The sequence below is a fragment of the Mustela erminea genome, chromosome 16 (genome assembly GCF_009829155.1).
Source record: "Mustela erminea isolate mMusErm1 chromosome 16, mMusErm1.Pri, whole genome shotgun sequence".
In the NCBI taxonomy this organism is placed as follows: domain Eukaryota; kingdom Metazoa; phylum Chordata; class Mammalia; order Carnivora; family Mustelidae; genus Mustela; species Mustela erminea.
In genome coordinates, this window is record NC_045629.1 from 68,525,221 (window position 1) to 68,540,368 (window position 15,148).

At 37.6% G+C, this 15,148-nt stretch overlaps 1 protein-coding gene and 1 pseudogene across 2 annotated transcripts in view; both read right to left on the reverse strand.

Annotated features, from left to right (window-relative positions):
• The window catches only part of ATAD2 (ATPase family AAA domain containing 2), a 72,467-nt gene that overhangs the window by 34,560 nt on the left and 22,759 nt on the right, over positions 1 to 15,148 (reverse strand). For both annotated transcript variants that reach the window (XM_032315631.1, XM_032315633.1), the window contains 5 exons: positions 14,624 to 14,809; positions 13,875 to 13,992; positions 7,679 to 7,786; positions 4,796 to 4,904; positions 4,425 to 4,540 (listed from right to left, as the gene is read on the reverse strand). In XM_032315631.1, the coding sequence (XP_032171522.1) occupies positions 4,425 to 4,540; positions 4,796 to 4,904; positions 7,679 to 7,786; positions 13,875 to 13,992; positions 14,624 to 14,809 (637 nt within the window). The remainder of the gene's footprint in view (positions 1 to 4,424; positions 4,541 to 4,795; positions 4,905 to 7,678; positions 7,787 to 13,874; positions 13,993 to 14,623; positions 14,810 to 15,148) is intronic.
• Positions 423 to 894, reverse strand: LOC116575492 (annotated as a pseudogene).

Here is a 15,148-nt window from a genome sequence, read left to right on the forward strand (position 1 = left end):
CAATATTGGGTATTATAAATGAGTCAAAATACAGGGCTGTCATGGTGGCGCAGTTGGTTGAGTGTTTTGGCTCATGTTTTAGTCTCAGGGTTGTAAGACTGAGCCCTGTGTCAGGCTCCATGCTCAGGGTGGAGTCTGCTTAAGACTCTCCCTCCCTTTGCCCCTCCCTCCCGCGCTCTCTCTCTCTCTCTCCCTCAAATAAATAAATTTCTAAAAAACAAAAACAAAGGGCGCCTGGGTGGCTCAGTCAGTTGGGCATCTGCCTTTGGCTCAGGTCATGATCCCAGCATGCTGGGACTGAGACCCACATCAGACTCTGCTCCCAGGAAGCCTGCTTCTCCCTCCACCTGCTTATGTTCTCTCTCTCCAATGACTAAACAGAATCTTTAAAACAAACATACAAACAAAAACAAAATATGGCCAAATTACATCAAAAACTTAAAACAAATGCTTGGTATTAGTCTACATACTATTCAGTTTTTGGCATAAAGTTCTTCGGCTGCAAGGAAGAACATCTGGTTTACTTCACTAATTGGAATAGCTCTGTTTAATGCTGGAATGGCCTCTTCTTGGTATCTCTTCTGCTTTTGTTTTTAGCATAATTACCTGTGATTGTATGAATGGACTAGAGTGGACAGAGGTACTCATTACATTTATTCCAAATAAAGGTAAATAACCAGTCACTACAGTAATGAGGAGATAGAAAGGCAATGCAACTGCCCTATATTTTTAAGGCCAATAGGATTAGCCTAAGGAGGTTAGCCAAGATTCAGGAATAAAAGCCCACACAAAATGTAGTATGAAGCCAGACTGGGAGCTTAAGAAAAGAACAAAGCCATAAATTGCTCTTTGTGGCAATGGGGACAGTAAATTTTCCACTATTTTCCTTTGGCTTTAGATAGTCTTGGGTCCTTGAAATGCCCACTCGTGCTCCTCCCGACAGCTCTGCCACCTCAGTGGCAAAACACAGTAGGGGCAGAGAGGGAAAATTGAGGGAAAGGCTGGGTCATAATGGGTCTCCCCTCCTCAGACCCAATTTACTAAATTAACTAGGTACTTCCAATACTTCTTATAAGCAGCAAGTGTTGTTATTTAATACTAATATCTTTCTAATTAAAAACAGGTTTAATTCACCAATGTTTAACTGTATATGGTACATAACTTTTATAATGGGAAAGGGGAAAAAAGCTTACTAATTTAAAAAAATGTTTCCTTAAATCAATGTTTCCATACAGGATGATTCAGGAAGAAAAGTTTCATGAGGAAAAAAGAATCAGGAGCTAGGGTTTAAAAATGGGTTAATAATATATAAAAACTAGAAGAAAAAGGAAAAAGACTAAGTGTGGTGATATGAAAACTAAAATAAAGTAGCTCCCAATAAGAAAGCTAATTTGTGGGCTGCCTGGGTGTCTCAGTCAGTTAAGCATCTATCTGACTCTTGATCTTGGCTCAGGTCATGATCTCAGGGTTGTGAGAATGATGGTGTCGGGCTCCATGCTAGGCAAGGAGACTGCTTAAGATTCTCTTCCTCTCCCTCTGCACTGCAACCCCAGAGCCCTCCCTCTCTCTTAAAAAAACAAACAGGGCGCCTGAGTGGCTCAGTGGGTTAAAGCCTCTACCTTTGACTCAGTTCATGATCCCAGGGTCCTGGGATTGAGCCCTGCATCAGGCTCTTTGCTCAGCAGGGAGCCTGCTTCCTCCTCTCTCTCTGCCTGCCTCTCTGCCTACTTGTGATCTTTGTCTGTCAAATAAATAAATAAAAATCTAAAAGAAAACAAACAAACAAATAACAAAAAAATTAATTTGCAAAACACCTCTTGAAATTTAGAGGTAATATTATCTCCAGGCAGGAGAGAAGGGTTGGGTTGAAGTTTGAGGATGGAATAAGACATTATTATTAAAAAACGGTGAGACCACCCCTTTCTTTTACTACTCTGTGCAGGCAAACTGCTTGGCTAATTTACTTGCCCCTATGAGAAAAGATGAGATCCTGCAGAAAGTAAGTTAAGAACTCCATGTTGGGGCGCCTGGGTGGCTCAGTGGGTTAAGCCACTGCCTTCGGCTCAGGTCATGATCTCGGGGTCCTGGGATCGAGTCCCGCATCGGGCTCTTTGTTCGGCAGGGAGCCTGCTTCCCTCTCTCTCTCTCTCTCTGCCTGCCTCTCGTCTACTTGTGATCTCTCTCTATCAAATAAATAACTCCATGTTGAACAGTGTAGACTACTAACCCTTTCTCAGGCCTACTGCTAAAATGCTGGCAGCCAGATTCATAAGCTTCAAACAGAAAACTGGAAAATTTGTCTCTGGTGGGGAAAAACATGCCTAGATACTGACTTTGAGGACTTCTGGTAAAAGAATCACCACCCAACCATCATCCTAAGGTGAGGCCTAGAAATTAACAAGCTCTACAAGTGGCTTTTAAAAACATGCTCCATTCTGGGGTTGCCTGAGTAGCTCAGTCAGTTGAGAGACAGACTCTTTATTTCGGCTCAGGTCATCATCTCAGGATTGTAAGATTAAGCTCCATGGGAATGCTCAGCAGTCTGCTGGAGATCCTCTCCCTCCGTCCCTATACATGCCTGCATACGTACTTTTGGTCTCAAATAAATAAATCTTAAAAAAAAAAAAAAAAAGCTTCACCTTTAAACATTAACAAAGAGCCAAGGATCACTAGACACTTACAAGGAAATCCCCACTAGACACTTAAGGAAAAAAGATCAAAAGAGATGGGAACAAGAAAAAAAGTAGATTAATCTACAAAATCCAACATTCAATTGACATGAATTGAGGAAAAAGAAAAAATGGAGTGGAAAAATTACTGAAGAAGTCATACAAAAAAACTTGCCTAGAAATCAAAGGATACTTTTCCGTACTGGAGAGGCACAGCACAATGAAAGCAGGAGGGGAAAAAAACACATCAACAGATTGTGGTTCCAAGACCATGCTCAAACAAAACAAAACAAAACAAACAAACAAACAAACAAAAAACTCTCTCTTCCATTCTTTTTTTCAGGATATTGCTGGAATGTAACCCATCAAAACACAGCTGTAAAAAACAGTCTTAGGGGCACCCGGCTGGCTCAGTCAGTGGAGGCTGAGACTCTTTATCTTGGGGCTGTGAGTTCAAGTCCCATGTTAGGGGTGAAGATTATTTAAAAATTAAGAAAAAAAAAATCTTAAAAAAAAAGGAAGCAGGGAATCCTGAAAGATAAAGGAAATCCCACTGATTGTGACGAAAAGTCCCAAAGCTTAGCTGTGCTTCAAGACTAAGAATAACTAGTCTTGGGACGCCTGGGTGGCTCAGTTGGTTGAGCGGCTGCCTTCGGCTCAGGTCATGATCCCAGCGTCCTGGGATCGAGTCCCACATCGGGCTCCTTGCTTGGCAGGGAGCCTGCTTCTCCCTCTGCCTCTGCCTGCCACTCTGTCTGCCTGTGCTTGCTCTCGCTTCTCTCTCTATGACAAATAAATAAATAAAATCTTTAAAATCTTTAAAGACTAAGAATAACTAGTCTGGATAAAAGCAAGAGAACAAAGCTCCAAGATGTGTCTAGAAAAATGAGGAGTCAATAAATTATTTGTTATGTTTAACTGTACTGAAGAGTTTTATCACTAGCATGAACTGAAAGTACATATAAAACTAATTACAAAAACCCTAACGAACAACAACAAAAAAAAACCCCACCCACAGGCAAACAATATTAAAGCTGATGGGAAAGAGCAGAGTTGGAAAAGAGAGAAAATGTAGTCATAATATACTATATATGGCTCAGCTGTAAGAAATATTTACATAATCATAAAGAACACACTTAAAATTGACTCAACAATTTTACATGTGCATAAAGAAGCTACCAGGAGCATATGAGGACGGGAAAAAATGTGTATGTATGGAGTTAAGGGAAACCAGGAAAAAAAGAGCCTATTCATGTTACAAGTCAATAGATTCTAAAACAGACCAAAAATTACAGTATAAGCATATTATTTAAATATGTATTTAAACAGATAAACAGGAATGAAAGTAGTTGGCTCTGGAAAGTGGGAGGAGGAAGAGTAGAGAAGGAACTACTATCATTTTTTCCTTTGTAAGACTTATAATACAATGTGACTTTTAAAATTATGTACATGTATTACTTTGGTATAAATCTAAAACTAAAGTATAAAAGTGAAAGAAAAAAGTAAATAATACATATGGGAAGAATTTCACTAAATGTATGGAAAGCCTTGAAAACTATTTTTCTTTTAATAGAGAATCAATTTTGAAACCATTTTTCAAGTTAAACTTTAAGAAAGTAAAAATATTCAAAGTACCCAGGAAAGCGTAATAGATTACTGTAGACCTAAAAAAATTCAACAGACAAGTGTTATCTTTCTGGACAATAGTAGCTTAGCCCAGAGTTTGGCTAAAATAAAATGTACAATTAAAATTACCTTGGAGGTTGAATTTTGAATTTTTCAAAGACTTCTGGATAAAGTAATGGAAACACCACCATCTCTTTCAGAGCTGCAATATGATTTGACAGGCCCCCGATGCTATCAAATCGTACCTGACAATGGAAGGGAAACACGGACATTCTCAGATTTGGAGTTACAGTTAAAATGCCATTCCATCCCTAAACGGTACTCAACCCATACACAGTCAAATGAGTAACAGCATTTTAGTAGCCCGAAGATTTGAAAAAAAGGAAAAAAAAGTCTGTAAAGTTTCTGATTTATACAAAATTGGTTTATTTAACTTTAAAACTAAACTGAAGCAAACAGTATGTGTGTTCAAGCATACAATTCAAGGTAGTATAACTCACTGAAGAATCCAGTTGCATTGGATCAACATCTGCAAGACTTGCTCCAATCTTCATTCTATCTTTATAAATTCCTTTTAATTCATCTTTCCGAAAATTCAGCGGGAGGCACCTATTTAGAAAAGATGAAAAAAAAAAAAACCCCACCCCATTAGTTCACTTTTCTCCCCCAAATTCCATGTTAAAATATGGATGTTTTCCTCAAATTCTTTTAAAAAAGGTAAATTTCAATCACAGCCATTGTGAAACTATGTATTTCAACTTCCTTATTTTCTTTATATGGGGTGAGAACTTCAATGTTAGTAATATTTGTCCCTGAAGTTTTATCATTAAAGATAGACAGTCAAATGAAATACCAGTGTTCAAGACACCACAGCAGCATAAAGTAATTTGTGTTTGTATCAATATACTTCATATTGACTGTGCTTAACATATACAAAGTATTTACTATTTTCCAGGCTGTTTTAGGCGGTTTTACATGTAATAATTCATTAAGTCCTCACAACGGTTTTATGGAATATTATTATTTCCCCTATTTTAAAAGAAAACTGAGGCATAGAAAGGTTAACTAAAATGCTCAAAGTCACACAAAGTGGCAGATCCAGGACTCAAACCAAAGCAGTGGGCCTCTAGTCCTGCAACAATTCTGCTACAATACCTCTCAGCAAAACAGTCTCACGGTCCACCAAGCATTTGGATCCACATCAATCCTCTCAAGCAAGAATGAATCACTGCTTTCCTAACTACTTTCAAAAACAGTTATGGTAGATTACGCAGAGCACACCTAGAAAAACCTGCTTGTTTTACAGATGGAGAATGCAAACTGCTCTTGCTAGAGGCTGAGACACTTAGGTCAGAGCACCTAAGCAAGGAAAGATGCTGTGGTTGAATATGTGTGAAAGCACTCCAGCCCCACTTCGAGAGCCAGCTCCTGCTAGCCTCAGACTCCACAAGGAATTCACACTGTGAAATCCGAGATGGAGACATTTTCAACCGTGGCTTCATAAAAGGTGTTTTGGTTTTTTTTTTCAAAGATTTTATTTATTTATTTGTAAGAGACAGAGGGAGAGAGAGCAAGCGAGCACAGGCAGACAAAGAGGCAGGCAGAGGCAGAGGGAGAAGCAGGCTCCCTGCTGAGCAACGAGCCCGATGTGGGACTCGATCCCAGGACCCTGGGATCATGACCCGAGCCGAAGGCAGCTGCTTAACCAACTGAGCCACCCAGGCGTCCCATAAAAGGTGTTTTTTGTTTGTTTTTTTTTTTAAAGATTTTATTTATTTGACAGAGAGCACAAATAGGCAGAACAGCATGCAGAAGGAGAGGGAGAAGCAGGCTCTCTGCTTAGCAGAGAGCCTGGTGTGGGGCTCAATCCCAGGACCCTGAGATCATGACCTGAGCCAAAGGCAGCTACTTAACACACTGAGCCTCCCAGGCACCCCTTAAAAGGTATTTCTTAAACAATCCTTAACAGAAGTGTAACTGCATGCTATAAAATCCACAGGATTCAATGCACGTTTCTAGGAATGAAGCCAAAGAAAAATTCAAGTAATCTAAATAATACAGGTTGTGGATGATTTAGTTCACTGCTGCCAACGGAAGTGAAAAACAAGTCAAAATGTAATTTAAAATTTTGTTTTACACACACTAAACAAAAAAGTAAAACTAATTTTAATAATCTATTTTATTTATCTAAAACATACCATTTCAATGTGCAAAATAAATATTTACAAAATTGGGATATTTTACATTCTTTCTTGTACTAAGTCTTTGAAATCCAAGAGTGTGTATATATATATATATATATATATATATATATGTATATATATATATATATATTTTTTTTAAAGATTTTATTTATTTATTTGACAGAGAGAGATCACAAGTAGGCAGAGGGGCAGGCAGAGAGAGAAAGAGGAGGAAGCAGGCTCCCTGCTGAGCAGAGAGCCCAATGTGGGACTCGATCCCAGGACCCTGAGATCATGACCTGAGCCGAAGGCAGCGGCTTAACCCACTGAGCCACCCAGGCGCCCCAAGAGTATATTTTTTGCAAAAATGTATAGTATTTCTCAATTCAGATCAGCTACATTTCAAGTGCTGAAATAGCCACATATAACCAGTGACTACCACATTAGGGCAGATCTAATTTTACAAAAGAACAGAGCTTATGATACAAAAAATGGTTGGTCTGCATATCCCTTCAATTATTATGTTCTAATTGTTTCATCAAACACTGTTTTCTACTCTATAAAAATATTATTTTATTAGGATACAAGCAATGAATTTTTTTTTTTTTTTAAAGATTTTATTTATTTATTTGACAGACAGAAATCACAAGTAGTCGGAGAGGCAGGCAGAGAGAGAGAGGGAAGCAGGCTCCCTGCTGAGCAGAGAGCCCGATGCGGGACTCGATCCCAGGACCCCGAGATCATGACCCGAGCCGAAGGCAGCGGCTTAACCCACTGAGCCACCCAGGCGTCCCACAAGCAATGAATTTTTCACTCACCCAGCCACATCTGTAAAATGGGAATAATCCTTGCTATGAACTTACAAATGCACTTACACTATAAAGAGTTACAAATAAAATAAAATAAAATAAAATAAAATAAAATAAAATAAAATAAAATAAAAAGTTTATTTCCTCAAATCAGTGCATACCAAGCACCATTTTGAGTTATACCCTGGTTGTGTAAGAAAACATATGTTCTAATCTATTACTAGTTTCAAATACAGATATTTCAAAAAAAGATGGCATTTTGGTTTATACATTTACCTCTTACATAATTCTTAAATTTGGTCAAGCTGTATGCATTCCCAAATTATTCAGCCTTTTTACCACTTAAGAAAAAATAGCTTGTAGCTTTAAAAGGCATCAGTATGACACTTACCTGTTGATAGCTCTATTACGGCTCCTTTTTCTTCGCCTCTCGAAGTGCTGTTCATCTTCAGAAGAGGAAGATGAAGTAGAGTCACTACTGTGGATTGCATGCCTTCGCCTAAAGTAAAGAGGAAAACTGAAATCATGACGAAGGGGAGCAGGAAAAACAGAGGAGTAAGATGCAAACATCAGAAATACCTAATGATCCAAAAACGTTTATCCTAAAACTAATACATTTGCTGAACCAATTAAGTAGGCTTTGTTGGGTGAATCTTTTGAGAAGAATACAAGTCCTGGATAACTGAGAGGAAGGGGAAAAAAAAGATAGGCAGGAGCATGGGGTAGAGCTGATAATCAAATGTTCATTATGATAGGAATAGTTCAGGCAGAATGACTTCTTTTTTTTTTTTTAAGATTTTATTTATTTATTTGACAGACAGAGATCACCAGTAGACAGAGAGGCAGGCAGAGAGAGAGGGGGAAGCAGGCTTCCCACTGAGCAGAGAGCCTGATGCGGGGCTCAATCCCAGGACCCTGAGATCATGACCTGTGCTGAAGGCAGAGGCTTTAACTCACTGAGCCACCCAGGCGCCCCCAGAATGACTTCTTAAGTCTTGATATAAAATCAGTTATCCTCAAAGAGAAAGGTGGGAAAAAGAGGGTATTAGACTCTTTGGGACTAATTTCAGAAAGTGTTTTCAATATTATACTATATATAATTTCGCATTTGGAAGGGAATTTTGAAATGTCAACCTCAAAAGGAGAACACAAGAGTTTTCATGTAAACCAGAAAGGATCAAGTTAAAAATACTAGGAAACAGTGAGAAATACAATGTCTTTTATCTACAGCATATCACCAACTGTAAATTCACAATAGCCACTTAATAGCTGTGTGCAATGTGGATGAGCTACCCAACCCATATAAGCCTTAATTTTCTCACTTTCAAATAAGGGATAAGAATATAATCAATTGATTACATTCAAATTCTTAGGCTAGTTGGTAGGATTAAATAACATGCCAAGCACTACAAATATTGAAAAAAATTTTAAATCACTTCTACCTTTGCATTGTTGCAAAGGACCCATAGGAAAGACAAAGAATCTAGCTGGGAAAACATTTAATAATCATTCTATTGGTCAGAGTCTAGCACTTTTCCTGAGTTAGAGTACCATCACAGTAAGTAGGTATTTCCAAAAATATAAAACGTTCACAATCTATTATCTGCATAATGGAAGGTCCAGAATCTTGTACTCAGAAAACAAGTTTTTCCACTATTCACGTACCAGAATCTGACATGTCATAAAGGCAATTCACAGTCACTATTTGTCCCACTTACTATGATTATTCATATGTTCTGCTACAGAACACATGTGACTAGGCATTACTGGCCCAGAGAGTCCTAGAGATGTTAATGTTGCACATTACCTTAGTGACTCCCCCACCCTACCCTCCATCCTGAATTCTGAAACACAAACGGCCCTTAGGGCTTTGGATAGGGGTTATGGAAAAACAGATATAAATGAGAAAGTGATCCTCCACTCACCTCCCAAACATGCCCAAGAATATTTTTGTGATGAGCCTGAAACTAAAACTATCAAGCACAAGTCTGCAATTTTATATGAAAGACAAACTTGTTTAATATTCCCATTAATATTATGAAAAGATTAACTTGTAAACATATAATTCACATAACTGTGTGTGAATTCAGTATGTATTCACATAATTAAGACCAACTTCACAATTAATAAAAGGACTAACAATTATTAAGTGCTCCTTGTACCAGGCCAGATAGTAGACATATTATCTCATTTAATCTTAAACTTAAACTTTGGACAAGTACATATGGCATGCTCATTTACAGTTGGGGCCAATGTGGCTGGCTCACAGCATAAACAATTTGCTCAAAATGTAAGAATAAGATAATGAGGCATCAGAATTCAAACCACTGTCTTTCTATTCCAAAAAATCCACATTATATATACACTGGTGATTCCCAGTTGTTGACTTCACGAGCCAAAAGAGTATAAGCAAACAATAAAACCTGTGGACTGACATAAATTTTCCATTTGAGTTGCAAAGTAGGATTTTTAAGCATTAAAATATAGCCAAGATAACAAAAGCATACAGCACTCAACATAAGCCTGATAGTATCTTAAATGCTTTACATCCATTAACTCATCTAATTTTCATAATACTGTGAGATAGATAATACTGTCCTCTTCATTCTATGGGTCAGAAAACTGACACAAGAGAGGGGAAATAAGTTGTTGAAGGTCACTAATAAATGGAAAAGCTGGGCTTGCAACCTGGTCAGTCCTAGTCATGGGCCCAGATTCTTTGTAATTATACTGTAGAAAGGCCATTCACTTTTTAAAGGATTCTAAGCACACATGGCCACATTCCCTTATTTTTTTCCCAATTTGCTTTTTAAAAACATCTGAACTGCTGGCACCCGTAAGCACTGGATCAGCACTGTGAATCTAACCAGTGTCTAGAGCTGTCAGTTTTAGCACCTTGACAACAGGTTTGGAATACTCTGGAATACTGGTGAAGCAACTGTACTCTTATGTTACCTTTGTGTTCAAAGGACTAGGCTTGTTCCAGAAACTCCAGATTGAAGCTAAAGAATAAAGCTTAAGTGAGTAGAGGTTTGTAATCATAAGAAAGAAAATCCTGCTTAAAGGCAGCAGTCCTGAAGCTCGGCTGTAAGCATGCTAAAGACCCCTGCAAGATCTGTCCTGTGGGTGCAAGGTTTCTGGATCATTTGCCATACTAAGAGCAACGTTCAGACAATTCTCTGAATGGGTGCTTTGTTTCCATGCCTAGGTAGGTGAAGTAGGACATGAACTACAAACAGAAGCTGGTCTCTTCAAGAAAAAGTAAAAAGGCTGAGCAAAATCACCATTAAGGTTGTTAAAAGGGAAGAGATGTTTACACAGCCTTGGCTAGAGTGTTATCAAAAAAAAAAAAAAAGAAAAAAAAAAAGGCTTAAAGGGCTATATTCAAAAGGTCAGATAATAGTAAGGGTTAGTTAAGATGTCAAAAAATACTCTCATACATTATTTGTGGGAATGTAAAATAAAGCAGCCATTCTGGAAAATCATCTGACAACTCCTTGAAACAGTAAATAGAGTTAGCATTTGATTTAGCAATTCCACTTCTAGGTACATACTTAAGAGAAGTGAAAACACAAGTTCACACAAAAAGTTGTTATAAATGTTCATGGTCGTATTCACAGTAGCCAAAAAAGTAGAAACAACCCAAATGTCCATCATCTGATAAATGGATAAACAAAACGTGGTATATTTATACAATGGAACCTTACTTGATAATAAAAAGAATGAAGTACTAGTACATGCTAAACGTGGATGAACCTCGAAAATGTTGTACCAAGTGAAAGAAGCCACTCACAGAAGAGTGCACATCAACGAAATACCCAGAATAGGCAAATCTAGAGAGACAGAAAATAGATTACTGGTTGCTTAGGGCTGAGGGGGTGGGGGATGCAGGAATTGAGGAGAACTAAAGAGGACAAGGTTTCTTTCTGAGACAAGAAAAATGTTCTAAAATTGTGGTGATAGCTGCACAACTGTGAAAATACTGAAAGTCCTTGTACACTTTAAATAGGTGAACTATATGGTATGTGAATTATATTTCGATAAAACTTATCAAAAAGTAAAAATCTTTAAAAGGCTATCAGAACCAAAATCAAAATCATTAAGTCAAATAATGTGACTTGGGTACAATTTAAATTTCTTAGTTCATACTTTAATTTAAATGGGTCAGGGCGCCTGGGTGGCTCAGTGGGTTAAGCCGCTGCCTTCGGCTCAGGTCATGATCTCAGGGTCCTGGGATCGAGTCCCGCATCGGGCTCTCTGCTCAGCAGGGAGTCTGCTTCCTCCTCTCTCTCTCTCTGCCTGCCTCTCTGCCTACTTGTGATCTTTCTCTGTCAAATAAATAAATAAAATCTTAAAAAAAAAAAAAAATTTAAATGGGTCAGAATATATAAACAAACATAAAGCAAATCAGACCTATACAGAGAACTGATGGTTGCCAGACAGGGGATTGTGAGGGTGGATGGGCAAAATAGGTGACCAGGAGTGGGAGATACAGGTTTCCAATGACAGAAATGATTAAATTACAGGAATTAAAGGTACAGCATAGGGAATATTGTCAATAGTATTTCAATAGCATTGTTATAGTGACAGATGGTAGCTATACTTGTAACTATTGCATAACATACAGCTGCTGAATCACTATGCTGCATAATTGAAACTCATGTAACATCATGTGTCAACTACACTCAAATAATAAATGAAATATATAAATAAAAAAGAAATGTCAGAATCTTCTACTAGTCAATGTGACCCAAGGGCCGGAACCCTGACTTAGCCATTTTTATATCCATAGTGCTTAGCACATAGTAGAACTCAAAACATATTTGTTAATAATTGTAGTGGAAAAAAAAAATCCTCTACCCAAAGAGCTATGAGACACTTTCCATAAAGGGTAGATTCTGCAAACCAGATATGAGAACTTGAGCACCGAACAGGCAAAAAAAAAAAATTCCCACCTGCTCTAGAGTAACATTGTAGGTGGCGACTAATGAGACAGTCAATAATTAAGTGGGTTACTTCCAGAAACATAAATCTGTTAAGAGTGAGAAAAGAAACTAAATCTCAAAGTAAGTGCCAGCCTTTCACTTCTGTTGGATCTAATAGAGGCTTGTCCTTTGAGTCACACAACCAAGACAGCTGCCCTGGGCCTTATGACTGGTGGGGATTCCAGGAAACACCACACCTTATGCTGCTTTTCTGTAGATCATTAGATTTCACCACCAAAATACAGGTCTTTAACAATATTCTGTTGTGTGGCCTCCTTTCAAGTGCAATTGATCATGGGCAACCCTGACAGTTTACCCTCCATCCTTCTGGGCTCTGGTTTTATGTAAAGGGATGACGAAACAGGAAATCTAGATATATACTTGTGATTTTTGACACTCAGAAAATGAAATTAAAAGACCCAGGGACATTAAGGGCATTCATATTTTTCCTAGAAGAGAAGAATTTGTCAACAAAATTTGTCAACAAAAGTGTTGCTTTCCATAATCAGATAGTCTGTTTCAGCGAGCAGACTTCCAGGAACTGTTTGAATAGTTAAGTCTTGTAGGATTTCAGTCTTACCTCTGAGCAAATTTATATTAGGAAAAAGAAGTACCATTTCCACATCAATGTCCTTTTTTGTGGAGGGGAGCTTCTTTAATCTTCACTAACTAACTCTTTCATTCATGAACTACTATAATGTTACTATTACCCCCAAAATTCTAATGAATCAGAAAACCTTTTATTACTTGGGAGAATGAGGAAATAAAAAGAATTACCCTTTTGGACTTAAAAATGACATTCAACAAATGTTAGGATGTAGAAGGGGAAAAAAACCTACAAATAATTTGAATGGTCAAAGAAAATCAATGCTTCCTACTATATGAGAGAAACGAATTTTTAAGAAGTGCAAGTAAACTTGGAAAAAAACCCAGATCTATAAAAGGATAGTATCATGAAAAGTCTAGAAAGTTATGTAATGTAGAATGTCATAGTGAGAAAATAGGTCTGTGATACCATGTGAAGACAAGAGTACACCTACACTTGAACAATGTGAGGATTAAGTGAAACAGTCTATGTAAGATGCTTAACACAAGCCAGGAATACAGTCAACACTGAAGCAAAGGTAGCCTCTATTATTAAAGTGTGGAACAGGGTGCCTGGGTGGCTCAGTGGGTTAAGCCGCTGCCTTCGGCTCAGATCATGATCTCAGGGTCCTAGGATCGAGTCCCGCATCGGGCTCTCTGCTCAGCAGGGAGCATGCTTCCTCCTCTCTCTCTCTCTCTGCCTGCCTCTCTGCCTACTTGTGATCTCTCTCTGTCAAATAAATAAATAAAATCTTATAAATAAATAAATAAAGTGTGGAACAATGGAGTAAACTACCTTACCATGGTAGTTATTAAGAATTCCTATTAATGCTAGCAAAAGCAAAAACCAGTCAGTGGCAGTAAGGGTAAGAGCACTATAGGCATAGAGCCAACTCTCCCAAATATGTATGATTCTAGAATTCTATTTGGATACAACCAATCCTAAGACTCTAGAATCCTACCCTAACACAGCCATAATTATATTGTCATAAATCAATCACTACTTCAGAACCAAACCTGTTCATTCGTTTACAATAAGGACTTCTTGGTCCAGCAGAAGATAGTCTATATCTTGGTCTTGCAGGAGAAGCTGGGCCACTATAAAATATGTTGGGCTTTCTCTGGTGACGAGGTTCTAAAAAGAAGAATTATAGGTATGTGATATAGAAATATGTAAGAAGATAATTTTTCTCTTCATCTAAATACTCACAAAGGTGCTGCTTTCCGTGAAAATACTAGTACATATCTACTATAGACTGCTTTACTGTTCACGTTTTAAACCATTTACATCTGCAGCGTTGCTGCTGAAAATATGTACAGCACAAGACACCAACCAACCAAAACATACACTGGCCATAAACAACCATTATGATTATACTGATGCATAACAGCTGGTGATCAGCCCTGCATATATACGCTCACAAGTCCTGAGGCAGAACTTTAACGTAAATGAAGAACAGTCCTATTTACACAAAGTGGCAAAATAAACTAAGAAAGCTGTGAAATCCAAATAAATAAATAACTCTAAAATAATTCCAGACAGACATGAAATTTCAAAATAGCCCAATTATTTGCTTTGGTCAAGGCTAACATCTAACTTTCTTCAAGAAATGACATCTTGTGCATTTAACATCATTTATGAAAGACAACAGCCATGAGTATTCGTACAATGAAAACATGAAAAATAAGAATGATAGAGAAAAGGCAGTAAAGATAAGTGTAATCTAATTACAGCCTCTCCTGGAAATATATACGTAAGCACTTACTTTCCAGTGGAGCCTGGTAGTACACAGTAGCTTTCCTCTGTCGAAGATAATATCGTTTCTGATTATCTTCTTCCCCATCCTCTTCATCTTCATCCTCATCCTCATCATCTTCATCATCATCTTCATCTTCATCTTCATCTTCACCATCATCTTCATCTTCTTGGTCTTCACCCTCTTCGGATGATTCTACAGTTAAGAAACATTTACTTTCAAGACAGTCACCAAAATGTTCGCGATTTTTAACACAGTGGAATTGAAATTTTTAGACAAGGGTCTAAAAATTTAGACCTAAAATTTTTTTTTACTTCTAGATTGTTTATAAAAATGATCTAAAATTCTTTTGCAGCATAAATGAAGATTTAAAAAAAATGAAGTAAAATGCAGAATTAAAAATATCCAGAGGAAGGAAAAAAGGAAGTAGGAAAAGAAGTTTAAAGGCTACTAAGTTCTAAGCTAAACTTTATGGTATTGCTGCTAATTTCATTAATGTAAGTGACTCTACTTAGGTTTCCAAGTTAATTTAAC